The 26506-nt window shown below is 40.1% G+C and overlaps 1 protein-coding gene across 3 annotated transcripts in view; it reads right to left on the bottom strand.

The window, feature by feature from the left end:
• Window positions 1-1052: 1052 nt before the first annotated feature.
• azi2 (5-azacytidine induced 2) overlaps window positions 1053-26506 on the bottom strand; it is a 72206-nt gene continuing 46752 nt past the window's right edge. For all 3 annotated transcript variants that reach the window (XM_060825383.1, XM_060825385.1, XM_060825384.1), the window contains 2 exons: window positions 8631-8755; window positions 1053-2975 (listed from right to left, as the gene is read on the bottom strand). In XM_060825383.1, coding sequence (XP_060681366.1) covers window positions 2572-2975; window positions 8631-8755 — 529 coding nt within the window. In that variant the 3' untranslated portion in view covers window positions 1053-2571. The remainder of the gene's footprint in view (window positions 2976-8630; window positions 8756-26506) is intronic.

The following is a 26506-nucleotide window of genomic DNA, read 5'->3' as shown; positions in this document are numbered from 1 at the left end:
TGGCATCTTTTTGGAGCTGCATTCATCCAGACAAGTGAGAAGTATTGCATCAGTCTTCTGACATGCCTTGTCAGATGGACAATTTTTGGACCCCTAGCATTTTCGAAGGATGCCTACCTTGAAGTTCTCCTCCTCTCTCTAAGAGTCCCCACCCCCATAAGCCTCATTCCTGATGAAGGGCTTATGCCCAAAACATTAATTTGCCTGCTCCTTGGAGGCTGCCTGACCGGCTGTACTTTTCCAGCACCACACCAGCAACAAGCATCTGACGTGCCCAGTCAGTCACATGACTTATATAGCTGTTTTAATTAAGTTCCTGATAAATGGAGAATGCTTTAGGAATTCTTCAACGTCAACAAAGGCCTGCAGCAAAGACAACTGCCCTCAGCAATATCTTCCCTTATTCCAGGTATGATTCCAGCCGTAGAGTTCCCTCTTTAGTTTCAATTTTATTAGGAATCTTAGATACCACTCTCTTGCCAAATAGTGCCTTGATTCAAGGTCAGTCTTTCTAATTTCAGTAATGAAATTTAGCTCTTGTGTACATATTTGAATGAAGGCTGAAATGCAATCAATTGAGAGATCCTGGCCAAGCCCAAACCATGCAGTGGTCAGTGAAGAGTCAACTACATTGATGTGGATCTGGAGCTACTTCTAAGCCAGACCAGCTAAAGTTTTCTTTCCCTAGAGGGCATAAGCGATCCACTTTTTTTCAAGACGACAGTTCAGTAGTTTCATGACCACCATAAGTTAAATAAATCTTGAGCAAGTTAACCTTGCCATGGCCTGATTTGAGAAAACAGTTCTGCTGCATTAAGCAAGGCCCCTGGAATGCTACTTCAATAGCGTAATCACTATATACTAGTGTGTCCTAATCTTGTTGGGGTTGAACCTAGAACTGCAATGTCAGTTACACATTAGAACATACAAGAAAACACTCTCCTTCAACAAGTAATGTACACCACATTTTTTGTAAAGTTTAGTCATCATTAATTTATTCAGTAAATACATTGCATCACATATAATTGTTTCACAGTTGAAAAAAATGAATGACAATATGTACACAAGTGATCTGTAAGGGCTATATTATTTGACAAAAAAATTTGAACCATAATTTAAAACCCAATTTATGCTTTGCTTATATGGTTATAAATAGATGAAATTGGACATAACCTATTGTTAAGTGCTAAATTGACACTTATTGCAAATAAGTGTCACAGAACAACTTAAAATTGCAAAATCACATTTTTTTGCAACAAATCATTTAAAATTCTGAACTGATTAAAGAGCTGATACAGCACCTAAATATTCAGAAGCGCTTGCTGTGATACTCTGAAATGACAATCATTCCCACTCAGAAATATCTAGAAATTGAATACAACTCTATCACTATTTCCCTAAATGCAGATTTCCGATAGTACTGAAACAGAATGATTTTAAATATTTCCATTTAATGTTTCCACTTCTACAGCCAACCACAAATTTTCCTTTGTAACATGGTGGGTAACATGGGTCACGATTAATGCTAGTCCTCTTCCTGATGGATCTCTCCCATCATTCTCTGCCCTGTTTGGAAACTTGCTAAAGTTAATAAACTCACCATTAGAGAATGAATACCAACTGATATTGGAATTCAAATTCACTTCTCTTAATCCAATGAAGAACAAACTAACATGGCTATCTAAACTTTCCATTTATTGTCAAAACCTTCAAATGGGCTATAACTTGGCAAGTATTAACATATTTCAAGAGAAATATTGACATTTCACAGCTTTAAGAAAACTGAGCAATAATTAGAGTTCAGCCTTTTATAATTTCTGTCCATTGCTAGACTGCACTGACAAGCACAACAGGCTACATGAGAGCATTATATTGCTTACGTACGCACTGACAAAACTGCAGTTTTATTTTTAAAATCTTATTTGAACTTTAAAGCAAATATGTGTTTTCTTTTGAGCAAAAATGGCAGTGGAGTAAAGAGAAACTTCTGAACGAAAAACCAAGCATATTCCATTAAATACGGAGGCACTTTTAGAGGAATCAAAAATAACCAGAAGGTGCAATATCAGTGCAAGAAAAATAAAATATCTTTCACCACAGAATAAAACATTATTTTCAAACAGAATTCATCATTGGTTTTCATAATGTTAAACAGAATTTAGCTAACATGACCAACAGGTTTGCACTTCTTACAGATTCTAGGTTCTCCAGTGCCACAATGACTTTCTTGCAAAATCATTTTCAGCACCACTTCCCAAAACTAGGATCAGGTTCATGTGACAGCATACAGAAAAGCTTATTCGTATTTTTTTTAAAAAATTTACACAAGATGGATTATTAGTTGGGAAAAAGAAAAAAGCCACTGTGCAACAGGTCTAACACTTGGCACATTCTGTAAAGGTTATCAGCAATTATCAAAAATGGTTACTTTTCTGAAATGGGATACCAATTATAGAAGCATCAACAGAAACTATTGCCTGGCCAACCATTTGCTTTAAACTAAATTTACATTTGCCAAACTGTGACCAGACGATTTCCATTAACAGAAAGTTCTCAATTATATTATATAGCTCAGCTCCTGAATGCAGAGTCTGAATCACGTATATTCACAAGAGGGATTTTCATTGTCGAAGAGGGACAGCTGTTTCCAGTTTTCCAAAATGCTGCATTGCTTGGGTTATCCATTGGTGAGCTAGGAAAAACCCATGAGTTATCATCAAATGAGCTCTTTCCACAAGAACCGATTTCCTCCAAACCAGCACTGCCAACAGGACTGGGTCTTGAATTTGTCCACGGTGCAAGGAACTCCCGATCACATAAGGCTGCTGTCTCTTGCTGAAAATGGTGACTTGGAGGAAAGTTGGAAATTTTCACATCAGTATCCTTTGAAGAGGAACGTGCTGCTCGATAAACTGCTCCAGAAGAATTGAGCTCCAGTTTCCCACAGTCAAGTACCAAGTCATCTAGACACTGAACTGTGCAAAAAAGAAAGTAAATTACAATTGTCCTCTGGAATTTCAACCCCTTCCTCAAGAGTATAGAGTTGACTAATTATCTGAGAGATATATAAGCAGACTTCCTGACTTAAGTAAAAACAAGATTTTCTCAAATATATCCATAGCTTCAGTTGGTGGGATACAATCATGTTAAATAACATGTTAGGAATATGCCCTTTCTACACTTTTCCCCAGAGCAGGAACAATCTTAATCAAATATTCCCCATTCCCATGTACAATACCAGGAAAAGTAGGAGAGAAAAGTTAAAAGAAAAAAATTCAAACAGAAAGAATAAAGCACAATTTCGTTAGATTTTTCCTTGGCGAGATCCTGACCTAAATCAAATTATTTTTCTAAATTTGAAGTTCACCTTTGATAGAAACAAAAACCAAATGCATTTGAATGAAGAACTAAGAGAGAAAACTGGATCATAAAAATGTATTATTAGTAGGCAATGCAACATTAAACTTTTAAATATGGTATCACCATCAATTGAAATTAATTATCAATTGCATTTTGGAGCAGATGACCAATGGTTTTAGTCAAAGAGGCGGTTTTTAAAGATGCTAGAAAAGCAGAAAGGTAGATAAGGTTTAAGGACAGCATTCCAGAGATATGCATCTCAGCAGCTGAAAGCATGGCCCTCAGTGCTGGAGAAATTAAGCTCAGGCTACGCAAGAGATCAGAATTGGAGGAATGCAGAGACCTTGGAGATTTGTGAGCTCGAGGGGAGGCCTTGATGGGATTTGAAAATGAGGGACAGAACTTTAATAAAAAGTGTGCTGTTCAACCACTCAGAATACAGATTAATAATAATGGAGGTAGGAGATGTACTGGACTAGTCAGAATGTAGACAGCAGAATTTTCAGCATGCTCAAGTTTAGATAGCACAGAAGATGGAAGGTCTCTCAAGTCCAGAGGTTGGAGAGGCATAGATGGGGGTTTCAGTAGCCAAAAGGATAAACCAGGGGCAAGTCAGGCATTGCTAGAGATGAAAACTAATGACTTTGATGATGTAGCCAGTAATTCCGACATTTACTAAAAACCTACTAACCATAACAAATACTACAAAAAAAAACCTCCCAAACAGAACATTGATGACTCGGTGCATGCAAAAGTAATGCAAGAGATTGAACATCAACGAAATGAAAGTGAAATGTGGCTCAGAACAAGTCCTATTTATTGTTACAATCCCAGACCAGACTGCTAAATTTACATGACAATCTTGCAAGGGACCAGTAACTACTATTTTTGAAGTAGATGAAGTGTAAGATCCAAGTAGATTGCTAAAAGAATAAAGGCACAAAATTCCACAATTTTGAACACAAGGTTACTAAACATTATAACAGTAAGGCAGTCTACAATGTGTGTAGATCGCATTTCTAACAGCTAGAATTAACATTTTGTAAATATGGACAATAGACAGTCATCGATCATCCAACAAAACATCCCAAATGATACACGAATCAAGACAGACCACAGGGGTTTCTCAGCAACCAACCTCTCAGTCCCAACACGCACACACATTGGCCCTAGAAATCTCACTAAGCTTAATTTTTGTCAATTGGATCTTGAAACTCTCTGTCAAAAAACATGTTATAAAACACCTCAAAGCCTACTCCTGTTTTTCTTGGGTCTATGCTACTCTACATCTCTTGCACTTCAGAACTCATTCAAACTCCAGCTCTTTCCCATCAGTGAGTCTTTACGAGTCAGTACTACTAGATTTTTCTGAGCTCCAATCTTGCTCAGTTGCAACTAGTAAATACTGTTTGAGAACTTTTCAAAGTGTTAGCAACTGTAGCGAAGTAGTCATGGTGCATGGCTTCCTTTGAACCCCCAAAGCTTCTAGGTCCTCCTTCAGCCCTCACTAAAGTTATTAAACTGTTGTAGGACTTCCTGGAGTTTTCATTGTACAAAAGCCATGTAGTTTGCCAACACAGTTAAGTGCAGCATTCCCTAAAATGGAGTCTCTATCCAGGTTTTCTTCTCCAAATAACTGATGGTCTTATTTTCTGTCCCTTCACTGATGCCCCAACTATCCTGAGGAACGTATGAAAGCTTTCAAACAGGCCTATCCGCTATTGCTGAAAATGTGTTGTTGGAAAAGCGCAGCAGGTCAGGCAGCATCCAAGGAGCAGGAGAATCGACGTTTCGGGCATGAGCCCTTCTTCAGGAATGAGGAGTGTGTGCCAGGCAGGCTAAGATAAAAGGTAGGGAGGAGGGACTTGGGGGAGGGACATTGGAAATGCAATAGGTGGAAGGAGGTTAAGGTGAGGGTGATAGGCTGGAGTGGGGGTGGGGACGGAGAGGTCAGGAAGAAGATTGCAGTTTAGGAAGGCGGTGCTGAGTTTGAGGGATTTGACTGAGACAAGGTGGGGGGGGGGGAAAAATGAGGAAACTGGAGAAGTCTGAGTTCATCCCTTGTGATTGGAGGGTTCCTAGGCGGAAGATGAGGGCCTCTTCCTCCAGCTGTCATGTTGCTATGGTCTGGCAATGGAGGAGTCCAAGGACCTGCATGTCCTTGGTGGAGTGGGAGGGGGAGTTGAAGTGTTGAGCCACGGGGTGGTTGGGTTGGTTGGTCCGGGTGTCCCAGAGGTGTTCTCTGAAACGTTCCGCAAGTAGGCGGCCTGCCTCCCCAATGTAGAGGAGGCCACATTGGGTGCAGCGGATGTATCACTGATGTGTGTGGAGGTTCAGGTGAATTTGTGGCAGATATGGAAGGATCCCCTATTGCTGGCCAGAATATTAGTACTGAGTATCTCTTGGAACGCTTTGTTCCAAAAATGTTGCCAGTCACAGATGGCTGGTTTGTTCATCACAAACACTGGATTTTATTACTGTATACAAGAGAAATAGAATGGCTCTTCAATCAAAACAGCACCTACATGATGAAAATAGTCTTAAAAGGTGAATGTCCCATTTAATCAAGATGGCATTTTTCATATGGGTTTGTTGTTCCATATTATGATGCAATTGGTTGCATGAAGAAAATAATTTTAAAAACTGAAAAATTACTCCATGGGCATAACTTGAAGGACAGACGTAAAACAGTATACATTCTGATGTCAGGTTACACTCAAATTTGCAGTCACTCATTAGAACAATGAAAAACAGTGACTACAAGTTTGCATTTATTGTCCACCATAAAATGTTTCAATGCAGCCTCAAGATCTGACAGGAGAGCACTGTGAAAACAAAAATGTTCTGTCACCTGAAGCAAGGGAGTAGAAGGTAAGCAGCACAGTTTTCTGTCCATATTTAGCTGTTTGAACAAGATATTGCTGGATCACCAAGCTGTGGTGCATGACAACAGCAGCTCTGTCACAGGAATGTACAGCTAACATCATGGCCTGATCACAGGTCCATAATTCTGCAGCCCAGATTCTTTTGACAATAACCCACATTTCTGGTTCCAAGTTTTCCAGGAGATAGACCGCACGGGGAAACATCTGAGGCCTAATTGATAATCTAGATATTTGACCCTAGCAGTGCACTTCAAAAGGAATGGTAGGACTTTTTGGCCAGCCTCTAATATTTCTGGGGGCGCAGTAGGATTTGGAGTAACAGGACTGTTACATTAATTAGATTACTTAGATTACTTACATTAGTGGAAACAGGCCCTTCAGCCCAACAAGTCCACATCGACCCGCCGAAGCGCAACCCACCCATACCCCTACATTTACCCCTTATTTAACACTACGGGCAATTTAGCATGGCCAATTCACCTGACCTGCACATCTTTGTGACTGTGGGAGGAAACCGGAGCACCCGGAGGGGTGCTCACACAGACACAGGGAGAATGTGCAAATTCCACACAGTCAGTCGCCGGAGTCGGGAATTGAACCCGGGTCTCTGGCGCTGTGAGGCAGCAGTGCTAACCACTGTACCACCATGCCGCCCGTTACACTCATGTTCCACTTGTTAATTTTCATAGGTTATTGATGCAGATGAATTATTTCTTGCCATAAAAGAAAATCTTTATTTAAATACTCATCTGCATCATTCATAGTTTACAAAAGTTAAACATTTCTCAAGTTTGAAGTTTCCAATGAGGATTATCATTTGTTATGAATGATGATTTATTGTTACTTATCATTTACAATGAGCAACCCAGAAAAATGTAGTGAAAAGCTTCAACTTTTGCCACAACCTGGTGCCATTTTGAATTGTTTAATAAAGAAGAGCTGAAAGACAGTCCATCTTTGTTCTGCTGCCCATGGGCCCTGAGCTGGCTAATCAACACACCCCTCCATTGGACCACCAATGTCAGAGTCACCACTGTTCAGGCAATATCTGTCAATGGACCCATCTCACACCCAGCAACCAGGAGATTCTAGCTCCTTTAGTGTTGATCAAAGGTTTACAAATGTAATACATTATTTAAATTTCCAAAGAGTGCCTAAGATTGTAAAGTGCAGCTTTTGCAGTCAATTGCTTATACTAGATTGTTAGCCAAGAACAAAAGGAGTTCTGAAAAGTCATACCGGACTCAAAACCTTTAACTGTTTATCTCTCGACAGATGATTGCCAGTCCCGCTGACTTTAAAATATATATAAAAGATGAATAGTTCTCAACTACCTTACTAGTGAAGTAGAACAGGTATTGCAATGTATAAAGGGGTAACAGTGGAATTGTGGTAATGCTGCTGGCTTAGTAATCCAGTAGCCTAGGCCAATGATTTAAGAATTCAAATGAATTCAAATGTCAGCACAGCAGCAGGAGAAATTTAAATTCAATTTATAAATTTGGAATTAGAAACTAGTCTGCAGAATGGTAACCAAGACAATGATCATCGATTGTCATAAAAATCCATCTGATTCTAATATTATTTAGGTGGAAACATGCCATCCTTAAGCAGCCTAACCTACACCTAACAAAACAAAGAAATGCAGATGCTGGAAATCTGAAACAAGGTCAGAAATTGCTGGAAAATCTCAAGATCATTCTGAAGAAGGGTAACTTTCTCTCCACAGACGCTGCCAGACCTGCTGAGCTTTTCCAGCAAACTTTGATTTTAGCCTGCACCTAACTTCAGCTCTCCAGCAACACGGCTGAGCGAGCCAATGTTGGGCCTGTCAATAACAATGGTGCATGGAAGAATTAAAACATTTTATACCGTGTCAAAAAATATCACAAAGGTTTCAGCAACAAGAACTGAAAACAAATCCAAACAAAAAGGGGGTAACATACTTTTTTTTTGAAGGCAATATATTAACAAGAACAAATAATATATTTTATATCTTTTAACTTGCAGGCTTGTTTTATAAAATGAAGAATTTTCTTCCTGTCAGTTGAGAAATTGGACAATAAGGTTGCTACAAAATGGCTTGGGTCACACCTCAGCATTGCTTGCAAAGGGTAGTAGTTTTCTCAACTGTGGAGATGAAGCCACAAGAACAGAAAAAAAATACAGAACACATTTGTTTTGTATGAGTAACACCTTTGTGTGTGAAGCTGATCAACAAGAGATAGACAGGACTAATACACATGAAGGTTAGACGATAGCCTACGTATTTAGACTTATCAGGAGATGCTGACAAGATATATTTGAAAGCTGCTCTTTTATTGGTATTGATAGAATCAGTGGTTTAAGGCCGACCATTTCCCCTTCACACGTTACATTACTTACCATTCTTTGTTGAGCCCTGTGTGGCTAACAGTTTTCGCAGAAGTTCAGCTTGTGTCTTTGTCACCAAGTGTAAGTTAGACATTTCTCTCTTCAGATCCTGGTATGGTTTCTGCAAACCAACTTCTCTAAAATACATTAAAAAAAACTTTCACTGTCTATTTTGTCACAAGAACATAGCAAAAAAATATGAATAATGTTAAAATATATAACTTAGATGGAATAGCTCAAATCATTTTGAGGAATACCTTTCTGAAAAAGGTAAAATATATCAAAAATCAAACAGTGGAACTGAATTTTTTAATGAATAGCAAAGTAATTGGGTTTAAGCAAAAACTTACTAAAAGAGAAAAAGATGATGATATGATGGCACCCATATTTACTTTTAGAACAGTTATCATGTTTTCTCTTAATATCTAATTTGCGTTTATTTATGGCTATAAAGGTCACTGTTTAACATGATTATCAATTCTTTTTTGTTACCAAGCATATATTTAGTGGCAGAGGAGCCAACTTGTGAAAGGGTCACTGGGCTCTCTCTTTTGAAAGTGTTCAGCAGGGAGGGGGGCAGTAGAATGAAGTTATAAAAAAACAACTTATATTTATATTGCACCTTTAATCAAACAAAAAAATGTCTAATTTATTGTTGGTTTTAATGTAATGACAGGCTTTAACCAGTTTCTTTAAAGAAGAAAAGAGAGAAATTGAGGAAGGGATTTCCAGACTTTCAGGCAGTGTTTCCCAAATGTTTTTCTGCTGTGACCTATCTTAATGCACTACACTTCATGCGACAGAAGAGTGAAAATTCTGGGGTGCAAGACAGCTGTTGAGTGGGGTGGGGATTCAGACAAGCGTACAGGCACAATGAAAAAAGCAAAACACCTATTATTTTGCAAGGTCTGTTACTATGAGCAATCAACCCAATCAACTACCCCTGCAGATAAAAGGAAAAGACATACTCAAAAGGGACCTCATGGTTAATCCCAGATCTGTCAACTCAGAGTATCCACTCCACAGTTGCCTTGGAGCTTGCAACTCAATTTGTGCAAGCCGGAGTTTGTGAACCACCGTTTGGGATCCTATACCTCAGGGTTAAATAGCTGAAGGCACAGCCACCAATGTTAGAATAATTCAAACTGGGAATGCTGAAGACACTAGAATTAAAATTGTCCATACATCATGGAAAGTTGTATGGTTGAAGATGATAACAAGAGATAGGAAGGAGAAAGATCACAGAGGGATTGGAAAACAAAGATGATTATTTTTAAAACAGCTTTTTGACTGGGAGCTAAGAGGTCAGTAAGAACTGGTTTGGATAAGGATATAGGCAGAGTTTAGAACAAGCTCAAATTCATGGGGAGTAGAATGTGGGAGGCAGGCCTAATGCATTGCAAGGCCACAAAGATTTAAAAAGTTACATATGATTGCTTTGGCAGTAGCATCAGAAGAAAAGTTGGACAGTGCAAAGGTGAAAATAGTTCACCTACATTCTGCAGCACAGATGCATGTTAGATGTTAATATAAGGATCAAATATGGCAGTAAGAATGCAAACAATCTGGTCGAGTCTTAGCTGTTAGAAAGAGACATGAATCAGTGGCTAACTTATGGAGATTTTGACAGGTGCTGAAACAATGGCTTTCACATTTCTGTATTTAATTGAAGGAAATGTCTGCCCCTTCAATACAATATTCAGCCAGTTACAAACAGCAGTGGTCAGTAACAGCTCAATGTTTAAGTCATATTCCACTCACAAAAGATTTTTTTTGTTAAGTACCTACTTAATTATTCTCAAAAAAAATTCAATGACTCATTTATTAGTACACAAAATAGGTTGGAATTTCAGATTGTGCTCTCAAACTTGAAGGGAAAGGTAATCAGAAATGAAGAATAAATAGTGCAACCTCACAGACAATAAAAAGATATGCCAGCATCGACAATTCCAAACACAGGTCAGAAACATTTCATTATGCATCTCGACAACTTGCTGGAATAATATAGTATTGATCATGTTCCATTGCAACTGTTCAAATGAGCAGTATGAAAATACAGTACCAGCCTCGAGCTGACCAATATCTGCGACAACACCACCACAATCATTCTGAAGGTTAAGTCTTCTGACCTTTCTGTAAGACCAGTTATTTGTCGTGCGTCAAGGGTTTGTGTTCAGTTCCTGTCTGCATGCCTACTGGATCTTAATTACTCACCCCTGCCTGCACATATACCCGTTCAATGCAGGGAGATAGACAGTCAAGAATCTACTCGCCCAAGCTAACTACAAACTACCTAACTATCACAGACTAGAGGTACATGGATGCATCTTTGTGACAACAGCTTTGAAAAATTCCTTCATTACACTGGAAGTGTTTATTCACCCCCTACAGTGCGACAGATCTGTGACCCTGAAGGTGAACAGCTTATTTCCTTGGTCAGAGATCTCATCATTAAATTGGGATCGAGGGGTCACTTCATATTACACTGGATTAGCAGAAACTTCACCGCTGCAACCACTACTTTCTGCTCATGGAAGTGACCATAAATGAAAAAGACAAAAATGATCTGAACTCTAGGTGATCCAATCCCATAAGATCATACCACATGAATGCTAAATCCATACATCAATAGAATAGCTCAAATCCTGAATAAAAGATTAAACTGGATTATTCGGAAAGGAATTTCCAGGCAGCACGGACTAACATTTGGAGGCAGTTCAGCATGTTTTCACCCACACAGATGAGGCTAAGTGTCGTGAGCTTCAATAGAATCAAAGTAAAAAGGTAGTTACTTGGTATGGTTGATGTCCTGGTAGTAGCTGTGAAGTTTTGCAAGGCGTAAACGTAGATTTAATAGGCGTGCGAGCAGGTGGGTGTGGCTACTGTAGGACTGGTGAAATCTTTGCAGAATAGTGTTTACCAGTAAACTGCTTGCATCTGCTTTAATGACATGACATTCATTTGGAGACTAATACTGCTCTGAAAAACATCAATGACTGGGTCATGAACATCTTCTTTTGCTTACATAGCCAATCAGCACAGGAACAGACCCTTCCGTCCAAGCCGTCCATGTCGATCAGACATTCCAATCTAACAGAGTCCCATTTGCCAGCATTTGGCCCATTTCACTGCAAACCCTTTTCTATTCATATTACCATCCAGATGCCTTTTAACATGTTGTAATTGTACCAGCTTTCACCGCTTCCTCTGGCAGTTTTTTTTCCAGAAAAAGAACTCTAGGGTTAACTTTTAAATCTTTCCCGTCGCCTTAAACCTATGGACTTCCTCACCTTAAGAAAAAGGCCTCGACTATTCACCCTCTCCATGCCCTTCATGATTTTATCTATCTCTATAAAAGGTCTCTGATGCTCCATGGAAGAAAAAAAGCCCACCCGTTCAGTGTCTCCCTGGCAACATCCTTGTAAGTATATTCTGCACCATTTCAAGCTGAACAACGTCCTTCCTATAGAAGGGCAGCCAGAATTGTACACTGTATTCAAGACGTGTCCTCACCAAAGTCCTGTACAATAGCAAAATGACATCCCAACTCCTGTACTCAATGCACTGACCAATGAAGTCAAGCGTGCCAAATGTCACCTTCACCATCCTGTCTACCTGTGACTCGAATTTCAAGGAACTATGCAACTGTACCCTGGGTCTCTTTTCAGCAACGCTCCACAGGGCCTCACCATCTACTGTCTAAGTCCTGTCCTGGTTTGTCTTACCAAAATGCAGCACCTCATATCTACCTAAATTAAAGTCCATCTGATCAAGATCATGTTGTACTCAGATAATCTTCGCTGTCCATTACAGCACATATTTTAGTGTTATCTGCAAACTTACAAACCATAATTCGCATCCACGTCATTTATAACATGTTGAAAAAGTGAACCCGGCACACCACTGGCCATAGGTCTACAGTCTCAAAATCATCCCTCCACCATCACCCTCTGTCGCCTCCCTTCAAGTCAGTTTTGTGTCCAATTGACTATCCCCTCCTGGATCCCATGTGATCTAACCTTATTAACCATGCGGAACCTTGACAAACACTTTACTGAGGTCCATACAAACCAAATCTATCACCCAGCCTTCAATCATCTTTGTCACTTCAAAAACCTCATTCACCATCGATTTTCCATACACAAAGCCATGCTGACTATCCCTGATCAGTCCTTGCCTTTCCAAATGCATATAAATCCTATTTCTCAGGATTCCCTCCAGCAACTTACTCACCACGGACACATGGCTCACCATGTTTCGAGTCTCCAGGCTTTACCTTTTCTAGTATGCTTTGAAGCAATTAAAGTTAACCATTGATGGTGTGGGCCCAGGCACCAAATGAACAAAAGAATATATGTCCTTCAGAAGCTTTAGCAGAGTCAAGACTGTCAAAAATTCCAGCAGCAAATGTCAGCAAACTAACTGTAATCAAGGCAGTACAGACTAGTCAACTTTGAATCTTCTGGAAATTGCCGAAGGGAAAAAGCACATCAAGCGTTTTATCCATAAAAAGTACACAAGCACACACCTCCTTTTTAACATGTTTATTCAGTCAAGAAGTCACAGGTTAATTCCTATGTGCTGGATTGTTGATAGATCAGTCTGCAGCTGTCCCATTTGGTCAATAATAACAGGGTTTCAACCAGAGATTTCTAATCATGGTCTTAGCATCTCCACCTTAGCATACCTGACCTGTTGCGCTTTTCCAGCAACACATTTTTCAGCTGTGATATCCAGCATCTGCAGTCCTCACTTTCTCCTTAGCATCTCCAAGTCCTCCAACTGTCTCTGTGCAACAAATCCTCCCAGCTGACCATATAACAAATCCCTTTCATGCTAAGGTGCTTATTTCTTGGATCAAAAAGTTCAAATTTGATCTTTCTATGGAAGTAGCTTTTTGTCAACGTTCAATAATCTGGCAGTTATGTATTTCCACAAGTAAACAGACTGGACACTTAGCAATATCCTGAAGTAATGGGAGAAGAGGGAAAAAATTCTGGACTTTGAAGGCACAAAAACGCCTCAATATAATATGGGCAAAGCAGTACACAAAATGGTGCAACTTCAAAAAATATGTATAAACTGAAAAGGGAGATTTTTAAGAACTCAGTCAGCCAATTGCACTTCTGCTAAGTCCCTTTCTAATGTTACATACCAGCTCATGATTTCAATCGACACCTGTTCACAATACTGCAGCCATTATCAATACCTCATGTCTTTGCACATTAGAGGTACAAGATTTTCCATACATTAATGCAATACTTTTAGAAATTGAAAATTAATTCATTGAAATTTACAAATGAATGCCAGTTATATGTGGAAAAAGATAAAGCAGAAATGAAGTAAAAATAAAAGATTTATTTTCTGGGGAAGGCAGCACAGTTTAAGAGGCGAGTGATGTTTTTGAAAGCAGTTATTCAATATTCTATGTAACCTGTCTTATTTTCCCTTAAATTTTGTCAGTCATTTCACAACAGAAGAGAAGTAGAAAGAGCATTAAGCAAGTTGTTAATAAATGCTTGAGCTCCTCCTAGAGGAGAAACTTTGATTATATTCAATCACACATTATCAGTGATGTGAATTTATTTTATTCATTCACAGTATGTGGGTTTCACTGACTAGGCCAGCATTTATCACTCATCCCTAATTGTCCGGGAGAAGATTATTAGATTAGATTCGATTCCCTACAGTGTGGAAACAGGCCCTTCGGCCCAACCAGGCCACACTGACCCTCCAAAGAGTAACCCACCCAGATCCATTTCCCTCTAACTAATGCACCTAGCACTATGGGCAATTTAACATGGCCAATTCACCTGATCTGCACATCTTTGGCCTGTGGGAGGAAAAAGGAGCACCCAGAGAAACCTATGCAGACACGGGAAGAATGCGCAAACTCCACAGACAGTCACCTGAGGCTGGAATAGAACACGGGACCCTGGCGCTATGAGGCAGTAGTGCTAACCACTGAGCCGCCCCGGTGAGCTGCCTTTTTGAACTGCTTCAGTCCACTTAGTGTAAGTAAGCCCACAATGCTGTTTGGAAGGGAGTTCCAGGATTTCAACACAACGACAGTAAAGGAACAGTGATGTATTTCCAAGACAGAATGGTGACTGGCTCAGACAGTAACTTGCATTTCCATGTATCCACTGCCTTTGTCCCTCTAGTTGATATTGGTTATAGGTTTGGAAGATGCTGTCAAAGATGCCTTGTTACCCAGGACTGAACATTTGTCAACATGGGGCCAATCAAGCAAGCTGCTGTATTATGAATGCTGTCACATTGAGTTGTGTTGGAGCTGCAACCACCCACACCAATGGGGAGCATTCCAACAGTCCTGGCTTGTGCACTGGCAACTGCACCCAGGCTTTGGGGAATCAGGTGGTTAGTGTATGATTCCGAGCTGCTGACTTGTCACATTTCATATGACCAGTTAGGTCTGGTCAATTGTAACTCTTACCAGGATGTGGGTAGTAGGGGAGGGAGCAATAGTAATGGCATTGGATGTTGAGTTGAGTTCTTTCTTGCTGGAGATAGTCATCATCTGGTACCTTTGTGGTACAAATGTTACTTGTCCGTTGTAAGGTCTTGTTGAATCGGGACATGGGCACTTCAGTATGAGGAATCATGAAAACGTGAAGATTGCACAATCAGCAAAAATTCCCAAAGAATGACACACGTATGTCAGGGGTTAAATTAGGAGGGCAGATTATACAAACTAGGCCTGTTTTCCCTAGAATTTAGAAGATTAGATTAGATTTCGTACAGTATGGAAACAGGCCCTTCAGCCCAACACGTCCACACCAATCCTCTAAACAGTAGCTCACCAAGACCCATTCCCCTATATTTACCCCTGACTAATGCATCTATCACTTTGGGCAATTTAGCCTGGCTAATTCACCTAAACTACACATTTTTGGATTCTGCGAGGAAATGAGAGCACTCAAAGAAAACCCATGCAGGAGAATGTGCAAACTCCACACAGACAGTTTGCCCAAGGTGGGAATTGAACCCAGGCCCCTGGCGCTGTGAGGCAGCAGTGCTAACCACTGAGCTACCAAATGTGGTTGAAGCCTTCAGGGTATGAATAGAAGACAAGGTAAACAAAAACTATTTTCACTGGTTGGATATTTTAGAATTAGGAGGCACAACTTGATATTAGGGCTAGACCATTCGAGAGATAGGTTTAGAAGCACTTCTCCAAAGAAAGGGTGAAAGAGGTTTGGAACACACTTCCACAAATGACAAATGATGCTAGATCAGTTTTAAATCTTAAAATAAATACATTGTTGTTAAGCAAAGGCATTGAGGGACATGGCCCCAAGGCAGACATATGGAATTTGGCCCCAGATCTGCCATTTAATGAGCTCGTGGCTGAACTGGTTCAAAAGGGATGAATGACCTGGCCCTGTTCCAGTTGAAGGAAAATCATGGACAAAGCAGCTGAATATGACTGAGCCCAGGACACTGTTCTGAGGAACTGTGGAGCTGATATTACTGACCTAGAACAACCACAACCACCTTCCTTTGTGCTAGTGCCCAACACCCTCATCCTTCCCACAGAGGCTCGTTTTGCAACGGCTCCTTGATCCCACACAGAGTTCAAAGTGGCATCAGTATCAGGGCAGTCAAATCTCAACACACTTCTGGAATACAGCTCTTTTGTCATGTTTGAGTAAAGGCGGTCAGGAGCTGAGAGGCGCTGGAGAAACTCTGAACTAAGCATTAATAAGCAGATTATTGCTCAGCAAGAGCTGCTTGATGGCAATGGTTTTGACACCTTCCATCACTTTAGCAACTATCAAAATGGGGAGGTAATTGGTCAGGCTGCATTTATCGTGCTGTGTATACAGGTTGTACCTGGGCCATTACCCCTGTTGCTGGGTAGATGTTAGTGATGCGACTGTACTAGAACAGCTTGACTAGGGGCATGGCAAGTTCTGAAGCATAAATTTTCAGTACTATTGGCAGAATGCCGTCAGGGCCCACGGACCTTGCAGTATCCAAGGCCTTCAGCAGTTTCTTGATGTTACAGAGTCAAATTGATTGAAAGATAGCTTTTATGGTACTGGGGAATTTCCTCATCATGCACTCAGCACTGATGCCTGAAAGTTGTTGCAAATGTTTCAGCCTTGTCTTTTGTGCTGGTATGCTGGGCTTCCCCATAATTTTTTGAGGGAGACATTTGTGGATTTGTATTTCCTCAGTGAATTTTAAAATTATCCAACTACACAACTGGACGTGGCAGAACTGCAAAGCTTAAGACCATTAGATGTAGGAAAAGAATTATGCCACTCTGCCCATCAAGTCTGCTCTAAGATTCAATCATTGCTGATGTGTTTCACAACTTCGTTCTCTTGCTTTCACCCCATAACCTTTGATCTCCTTACAAGTCAAGAATCAAGAATGTCTGTCTTAAACACACTCAATGACTTATTGCCTCTGAAGGCTGAGGAAACCAAGTTCCACAGATGCCCCACCATCTGGCTGAAGATATTACTCATCGGTTCCAAGGATTGTCCTTTCACTCGGAAGCTGTGCCCTCAGCTCTATCTCCAATGAATGGAATGATCTTTTCCATGTCCACTCTATTCAGGCCTCATTATTATGTAAGCTTCAATGAGATTCCACCGTGCCCCCCACCCCCCCATCTTCTAACTCTACCAAGTACAGACCCAGACACCTCAAGAGAACATCATACAATAAGCTGTTCATCTCCAGAATCATTCTTATAAACCCCTCTTGACTCTCTCCAAGGCCAGAACATCTTTTCTCGGAGAGAGGGTCCAAAATCATATGTGATATTCCAAATGCAGTCAGACCAGAACCTTTCATAGTCGCAGTTCATCCTGCTCTTGTACTCTAGTGTTCCTGAAATGAATACTTACTTTTGCTTTTTAACATTTGCTTTCCCAATTGTGAATTGAATCTGAACTGGGACTCCCTAGATCCTCTTTTGCTTCAGATTTCCAAAGCTTTTTGCTTGCTTAGAAAATAGTCTATGCTGCTATTCTTCCTAGTGCATAACCCCACACTATATTCTATCTGCCTATTTTCCTAGCCTGTCCAAGTCCTTTTGCAGCCTTCCTGCCTTAATACCTCCACCCATTTATATCATCTGCAAACTTAAAAATGCCTGCAGTTCCTTCTTCCAGATTTATAACGTGGAACAAATAATTGTGGTTCCAACACTGACCTCCGAGGAACTCCACTACTCACCAGTTAGCTTTATCCACACACTCTGCCTTCTGCTAGCCAGTAAGCTTGGCGCTGCTCCTGGTAAAAACAATGACTGCAGATGCTGGAAGCCAGATTCTGGATTAGTGGTGCTGGAAGAGCACAGCAGTTCAGGCAGCATCCAAAGTGCAGCGAAATCGATGTTTCGGGCAAAAGCCTAGGGTGCTGCTCCTGGCAAGTCCTGCTGCACTCTTCATTGATATACTTGCTTCATTAGTATACACACTCTTAAAACAAATTTACCAATCAAGCAAGCCTGAGAGGATGATTCTAACATTAAGATATGTGAAGCATCAGTTGGGGAGGGAAAAGAAACAAGGACATTTCTCCTTTTATTCCTTGGATCTCACACTGCAAATAAGCAGATCATTCAGTAAATCAGGAAGTTTCAATAGTTAATAAGAAGAATAAATTTACAAAGATTCAATTACAATTGCCTGATTTTCATCCAGTTAAGGCAAAATTTCCCTATATAGTGTTTCTATTGTTCTTCACTTTAGAATTGTTGACAGAGTATTGCAAAACTGAACCCATGCTACAATTGTCGTTTTATTTTAATTGTCCATTACATATTTAATTAAAAAAAAACTAATCATAATCTCTATCACTCTAATCATGTTTTACGTTGGTTTTGGTCATCTCATTTCTTCAGGTTGCCTTTCCCATCGTCCTCACCAGTGTTCATCATGAATCATATTAAAATATAGAGCACAGGGCAATCCCTGGGTGGCAAGTTCTGTTTTGGAGATGATTCTTAAGACAACTTATGTGCAAATCAGAACATAATGTAGGACAGTGTAATACAAACATTTCATGTATTCATGAATGGCTGCATGTCAGGTTTTTTAAATTACTAAAATCTTTGTATGAGTTTGTGCTAGACAGTATAAGCCTTCGTAAGTGAGGGCTCCCCTATGTACAGGAGAAAGTGAGGGCTGCAGATGCTGGAGATCAGAATCAAAAAGTGTGGTGCTGAAAAAACACAGCAGGTCAGGCAGCATCTGAGGAGCAGGAGAATCAACGTTGAGAGCATAAACTCTTCATCAGGAATGTGGGGGTTCATCTTGTCCTACCCGTCCATCTTTATTCCCACCCATCTGCTCCGACCTATCACCATCACCACCCACTCCCACCTTCATCTATCTATCACATTCCTAGCTACCTTCCCCCACCCACATTCCCACTCCCTTCCATTTATATCTCAGCCCCCTTGGCCCAGTATTCTATATTCGGTTTTCGCAGTTCTGAACAAGATTGAGACAAACCATTCTGAATTCAAAAAGGAAGCTAAAACTTGCATTTTAACAACAGCCTTTGCATTTTCAGAACATTTACACCTAATGATGTCTGCCTGAAGTGTAGTCACTTCGATAATGTAAATGAGCACAGCAGCCAATTTCCTAGACAGCATGCATAAAATTGTGCAATGTTACAAGTTCAAGTAATTATTTTAAACTGGTTGTTAATGTAGCTATTAGCATTATCTAATAAATTGGCCTTGGTCAAACAACAGGATTCACCTTGAACCAGATGCACATCTGTTTCTCCAATCCCAGCATAAACTATATATTGTTGACAAGTGAATAAGGCTTTGGCCACAAGGTAGACATTAGACTGTTGTTAAAATAGTTCACGTGGGAGTTGGATATCAAGTGAAATGATTAAGCGATCAGTTAGCCCTTAAAATGTTTCTCTTCCAAATCATTAAATTAAATGTATTTAATTTATATGAAAGTAAGCAAAGTCTGCAGATGATACCAATGACAGACAGTGGAATCAAAGTTGCAGAATGAGCTGAACAAACCATCAGGGCCCAATAGCCAGGACTCCGTCCAAAATCAGGAGTGATTTCCGTCCCTGCCTTTGGTTTAAAGTACAATGAGGTTTATACTGAATGGAAACATAACCTTTGTAAATTCTTTTGTTCTACAGGTGAAATTCTGTGTACAGAACTCTAAGTAAGCTAGCTTTTAGAATGGAGTTTCACAAACTTGGCTCCTAGACTTATGTCATTACAGTTTTGCCCATTTACACAGCTTCCACAAAGAGCTTGCCTCTTAAAAAAAATTATGTTCTCAATTTTTTTTAAAAATGGGGCCTCACTTTTTGCAAAAGAGTGTGCCGCCATTCGATGACATCATGTTTCATGTATCACCCAAATCTATATTTGTCCCATGCCCCTTAAGACCTTTAGTTAACAAAATTCTATCAATCTCGAGTCTAACATTATCAATTGATCCAGCATTGCCTGCTATTTGCAGAAGAGGTCCAAACTTCCACTAAGCTTTGCATGTAAACTAATTCCTCATCTCCTTTATGAAAGGAGGTTCTATTTCAAAACTTATGCACATCCTAATTCTAAACTCAATCATCACTGGAATTTAATTTCTTCCTTCAGCTATCTTTAATACCCTTCAATATTGTAAATAATTCTGAAATTACCCTTCAAGCTTCTTAATTCCAGGGACTTCAATCCTAGTTTATCTAATTGACTTTTCATAATTTAACCCTCAAGGTTCAGGTAGCACTCTGGTAAGGCAACACTACACACATTCCTAGACCAATATATTTTGGTATCTGCCTTCTTCCTTTCCTGGCTGCTCCTCCCTCCATAACCACACTTCTATCTCATCACTTTGTCCTCCCTGCCACAATCATCCTGATCACTTATCCCACATTTCCAAATCCTACTTCGGGTCATAAAGATGTACAGCACTAAACAGACCAGATATCCTAAATTAATCTAATCCCATTTGCCACGATTTGGCCCATAACCCCCTAAATATTTCATATTCATTTACCCATCTGGATGCCTTTTCAATGTTGTAATTGTACCAGCCTCCACCACTTCCTCTGGTAGCTCATTCCACATATGCACCACCCTCATGAAAAAGTTGCCCTTTATATTCGCTTCAAATCTTTCTATTCGCTTCAAATCTTTCTATTCTCACCCTAAACCCAAACCCCCTGGTTCTGGATCCTCCACCCAAGGGAGGAGACCTTGTCTATTTACCCTATTCATGCCTCTCGTGATTTTATAAACCTTTAAGGTCACCCCTCAACCTCGGATGCTCCAGGGAAATAATGCTAATAAAATTCAGAGAGTCTTCAACAGTGAGTTGCTAGAAATATCCATTGTATCTGCTTTGTATATTGGTTAATAAATAAAATGTTGGTGAAGAATCTGGCATTCCAGAGAATGCCTGCAATTTACAAGTAGCTATGGGATCCTTTACATTCACCAGAGGGGACATAAAGAACTTCAGTTTTGCACTCTTTCAAAAGGTCGTATTGTCGGCAGTGCAGCACTCTCTCAGTACCACACATAGCGATATTAATATAGTACTATAGCAATTTCAATCAGAATAATGCTACGATCAAACCAATGTGGATGTCTTGATTCCAAAACTTTAAATTTGTTTGGTAGAAGTTGGATTCAACACATTTGTCATAGATAGAGATTAGAAATGAGGAGGGGCCACAAGTGTAATTAACCTACACATCAAAACTTAGATTATGCCTGCATCACCAAGGGCATGACAGCAGTATTTGCAGTTAAAGACAGCAAGATGTAATGCAATTAAAAAGGTTAGAAAAAGAAGGGGGTCAGTGGAGTTGTAGTATTAAATTAGAGGTATATAAACAACAGGAAAAAGTGACACCCATATAGATTGAGAAAATGAGTAAAAGAGCAAGTGAAAGAAAGAAAAACAAGAATCTTGTCATTAGTTACAAGGATACGGTAGCACATATTATAACTGACCACGTCAGCAATACTATCTTATGAATGATTAAAAACACCAGAAATAGAAGCTAATAGGTAGATAGAGAGGAGTGAACACAAAGATAGACAGGCTGGCATCTGTAGCACCTTACAGAACCTTCCAGGTACAACTGTTATACTAAAAACAAATGCTATAGCCAAATGCAAGTGCCAAAATACAATTTTTATTTATTCACAGGAATTGGGCTTCACTGACTGGGCCATCATTTCCAAAGGCCAAGATAGCAAGGGGAAGCTGCAGTTAATTTAAGATAGGCTCACCCACAATGCTGTTAGGGAATGATGGCTGCATTTTGACCCAATGACATCAGTGACCCATCAACCATAACCACTTCCTTTGTGCTAGGTCAGACTCTAATCAGCAGAGAATTCTCCCTCACAATTCACACTGACTTTAGTTTGACTGGGATTTTTGATGCCAAATGAATTATTGGTGTAAAGGTTAGTCACTCTTACCAACCTGAGTTTCACCTCTTTTGTCATGTTTGAACCAATATGTAGTAAATTCAAGAACTGAATGACAGTGTTTATTATCAAACTAAGTGAGAGCAAGCAGGATATTGTTGGACAGCACAAATGATTATCCCTACATGAATTTGCTGATGATTAACAGTAGACTGTTTGGCTATTAATTGGCTGTGCTACATTTGGATGCCGTTTTATGTATAGGACATACTTCGGCAATTTCCCACATTGCTGGATAGATGTTAATACTGTAGCTGTATAAGAACAGCTTAACTAGGGTGCAGTAGGTTCTGGAGCACAACTATAATTTACAGTTATATAATGATGATGAATCTGTTTGTCATGTTCATTCAGAAAGTTAAACACAGGCGAGAATGCAGAGGGCAACTCCAATGCTTCTCTTCAAAATAGGGTCAAGGGTCTTTTTTTTTTACAATGACCAGAAAACAAATGAGGCCTCAAGGAAGTCAAGGATAAATTATGTAAGCAAAAAGATTGAAAAGGTAGAATTGCAATCATTGGGAGATTCAACTTAGTATTGAATAAACTGGAAGATGGAGTAGGGAAGTGGAATGGACTGTTAACAGCGTATTTCAGATTACACTCTTTGTAGCTATTTAAGAAGTTCAACAAAAGAGTAACCACTACTGGGTTTAGTAAGGGGAAGTGACTCAAATTATATGAGAAATAAGTGGTGAGGAATATACACGCAACAGAAAACGTTTAATAGAAAGGCGTAGTTGAGTGGGACAAAGACCAACATGTTTAAAAAAAAAAGGAAATTTTGATGGAATGAGACTAGTAGGGAATCTCCCTTCTAAAAACAGGCATCTGCATGACTTCAGAACTTGGTTCAGAACTTAATATCAGGGAGTGATGAAAGAGTCCTGCATCTTTGGTGATGTGTGAAACAAAGGTCTAGTCTGTTAAAACTTGATAAACATTTTACTAAAATTATGGAATTGTTTTCCCGATACTCTTACTAACATTCATCCCTCAACAAAACAGATGGAATCATTCTTTAATTTCATTTACTGCTTGCGATACAGTAATTTGCGCAAGTTGAATGCCATGATTGCCTAAAAGTCCGTAAGTACTTTATTTTCTTCCATCTTTCATTTCATGCTTTCTATTTTAAGCAATTTTCAAGTCAGCTAACTTGAAATTAATTCATTAGTTGCTCAATGTCTCTAACAGGTTCATGCTGAACAGTAAATTCCAGTACCTGCAATGAAGCAATCGTGACCTTATGGTGGCATTTTTGTGGTGCTGAAATTCAGCTATATAATCAGGAACAATTAAAACATTAGGTTAAAGATTGTAAACATTAAATTGTGGGAGGCAGCCAGAGTAAAAGGAGGACTGAACTTTCTTTTATGCTGTAGTGTTATAGAGTCATAGAGATGTACAGCATGTCCAACCTGTCCATGCCAGATATCCCAAACCAATCTAGTCCCACCTGCCAGCACCGGCCCATATTCATCCAAACCCTTCCTATTCATATACCCATCTAGATGCCTTTTAAATGTTGCAATTGTACCAGCCTCCACCACTTCCACTGGCAGCCCATTCCATACACATACCATCCTCTGCGTGAAAATGTTGCATCTTAGGTTTTTTTAAATATCTTTCCCCTCTCACCCTAAACCTATGCCCTCTAGTTCTGGACTCCCCCATCCCAGGGAAGAGACCCTGTCCACTTATTCTATCCATGGCCCTCATGACTTTATAAGCCTCTCTAAGGTCACCCCTCAGCCTCAGATGCTCCAGGGGAAACAGCCCCAGCCCATTCAAACTCTCCCTATAACTCAAATTCTTCAACCCTGGCAACATCCTTGTAAGTTTTTTTTAAAACCCTTTCGAGTTTCACAACATCTTTCCAATAGGAAGGAGACCAGAATTGCACACAATAGTCCAACAGTGGCCTAACCAATGTCCTGTACAGCCGCAACATGACCTCCCAACTCTTGTACTCAATACGCTGACCTATAAAGAAAAGCATACCAAACACCTTCTTCACTATCATATCCACCTGCGACTCTATTTTCAAAGAGCTATGAACCTGCACTCCAAGGTCTCTTTGTTCAGTATGCTCTCCAGGATCTTATCATTAAGCGTATAAGCCCTGCTAAGATTTGCTTTCTCAAAATGCAGCACCTCACACTTATCTAAATTAAACTCCATCTGCCACTTCTCAGCCCATTGGCCCATCTGGTCAGAGGTAACCTTCTTTGCTGTCCACTACACGTCCAATTTTGGTGTCATCCGCAAACCGACTAACTAGACCTCTTATGTTCACATTCAAATCATTTATATAAATGATGAAAAGTAGAGGACCCAGCACCAAGCCTTGTGATTCTCCACTGGTCACAGGCTTCCAGTCTGAAAAACAACCCTCCATCACCATCCTCGGTCTTCTACCTTTGAGCGAATTCTGTATCCAAATGGCTAGTTCTCCCTGTATTCCATGAGTGTTAGAGTGCGAGTGCTCCTTTCCTTGCAAGTTATCCTCATTTTTAACCCTCCCATGTTCTGTTGGGATCTCCCAAAACAGTATCAAGATCTTTCAGATCAAGATTTTAGCAGAATAGCTGATTTTTTTAAAAATCCATTAAAAGCTACTGGAATACAAACTTCCACTGAACCTCAAGTTCATAAATCACCTAGATCAGGGCTTCTCAATTGTGGGTTATGAACCCAGTGAGGTCACGCGAAGAAAATTTGAGGTTGTGAGCTCCAAGGCAACAGGGTTCACTGCAAAAACAATTGGTATGGGCTCCTTTAAATCCTATCTGTTCCATCAGCAAGCGTGGCCTAAAGGACAAATCTCTGAGGATTGATTGCAATTGCTGAAGAAAGCATGCGACAATAGGTTTTTCTCTTTCGAATAAACAACTCTGCCATTTAAACAATTCCCACCATGCTGAATATCTCCCGCAAACCACACGCAGTGGCTGATGCTTATCCCGCCTCCCATTCAGGAGTCAGACTCCACTTTATTGTTCAGCACCTGAAGCTACTGACTCTCACCCTTCCCGTAAAACATCCTCATCACATTCTCTTCCACAATCGCAAAATCTGAGGCATTAGAGTGGAAACAGATCAGAAAAAAAACATTTGATCAGCTCTGGAGTAAGTCAAGGTAAATGTAAAGAAAATAATTCATGATTACTGAATGCCTCAAAGTGCTCTTCAAAAATACAATGTTGACAACAGTACAGTAATCAATGTTGTAAAGTATGACAGACAGGAGTCAATTGCTGGTTTTCTGTATTCACAAAGTAACTAGGCAAAGGCAGTAAATCCAGTGCTGCTCCTAGCCTGGGCACCCAGTTCTAGCCCCACCTCAAACCCAAACATTACAAGTTCCTTACAACGCGTATGTAACCTCTGTTCCAGGCCCTGTGACCAATATGCTTTATCATCAAGTTGATTGGAGAATGAACAACCAGGACTCTGGACTAAATCCTTTGCTCTTATTCAAAGGACTATCATGGAAACATGAGGAGGCAACTGGCATTTTGATTTAATCTCCAGCACTGTAGTTTTACTGCACCAGAGAGTATCAATTATTACCTTTAAAAAGCCTGTGACTCGGAGGCAAAAATGCTACAACGGAAACTAAAAGTAACATAAGGGTTCATATTATGATACACAAATACAGTATCCCTTAGTTGAACAGTCATAATATAAAGGGGAGACAAATAAATCAGTAACAAAATGCCCTCATCCACCTTTGATCAATCAGATCTGCAGACATGATCTTACCCCTGGCAGTGTCGCAACGAGTAAGCACGCACAGTTCTCATGGAAATGAAGTCACACCTTCACACTGAGAATATCCTACAGCATATTGTGAGGCACTGTCACCAGTCATAGACTTCAAACAAACCTAGCATCTCAGAGCAGACACAGCATCCATGAAATACTGTGGGCCATCAACAGCAGCAGAATCGGACTCAACATTGAAACCTCATGGCATGGCACGGCACATCACCCTCTTGACCATTCCTACCCAAGCGAAGGGTTTAGTGGAGAGTGAAGGGCATGCTGGGAGCAGCATCAAGACATATGTAAAAATAAGGCGTTGACCCAGTGAAGCTACCAAATAGGACAGCCACCTAAGGATGGAATTGAACTTTGATGTCTGGCACTGCGAAGCAGTAGTGCTAACCACTTAGTCACAGTGTCACCCCTTGTATGACAAACAGCATAAATGACAGATACTGTAAAGCAATCCCACAATCAATGGATCAAATCTAAACTCAGCAAGTCCTGCTGAGTGAATAGTGATGAACAACAAAACAACTCCCTACACAAGGAAGCTCAACACTTATTCCCAACCTCAATGAGAACAGCCAGCACATCAGTGCAAAAGATAATCTGCAAATGCTCCAGCAATCTT

This window comes from Hemiscyllium ocellatum, chromosome 5 (genome assembly GCF_020745735.1).
Source record: "Hemiscyllium ocellatum isolate sHemOce1 chromosome 5, sHemOce1.pat.X.cur, whole genome shotgun sequence".
Classification (NCBI taxonomy): domain Eukaryota; kingdom Metazoa; phylum Chordata; class Chondrichthyes; order Orectolobiformes; family Hemiscylliidae; genus Hemiscyllium; species Hemiscyllium ocellatum.
This window is presented reverse-complemented; position numbering and strand designations above follow the sequence as displayed.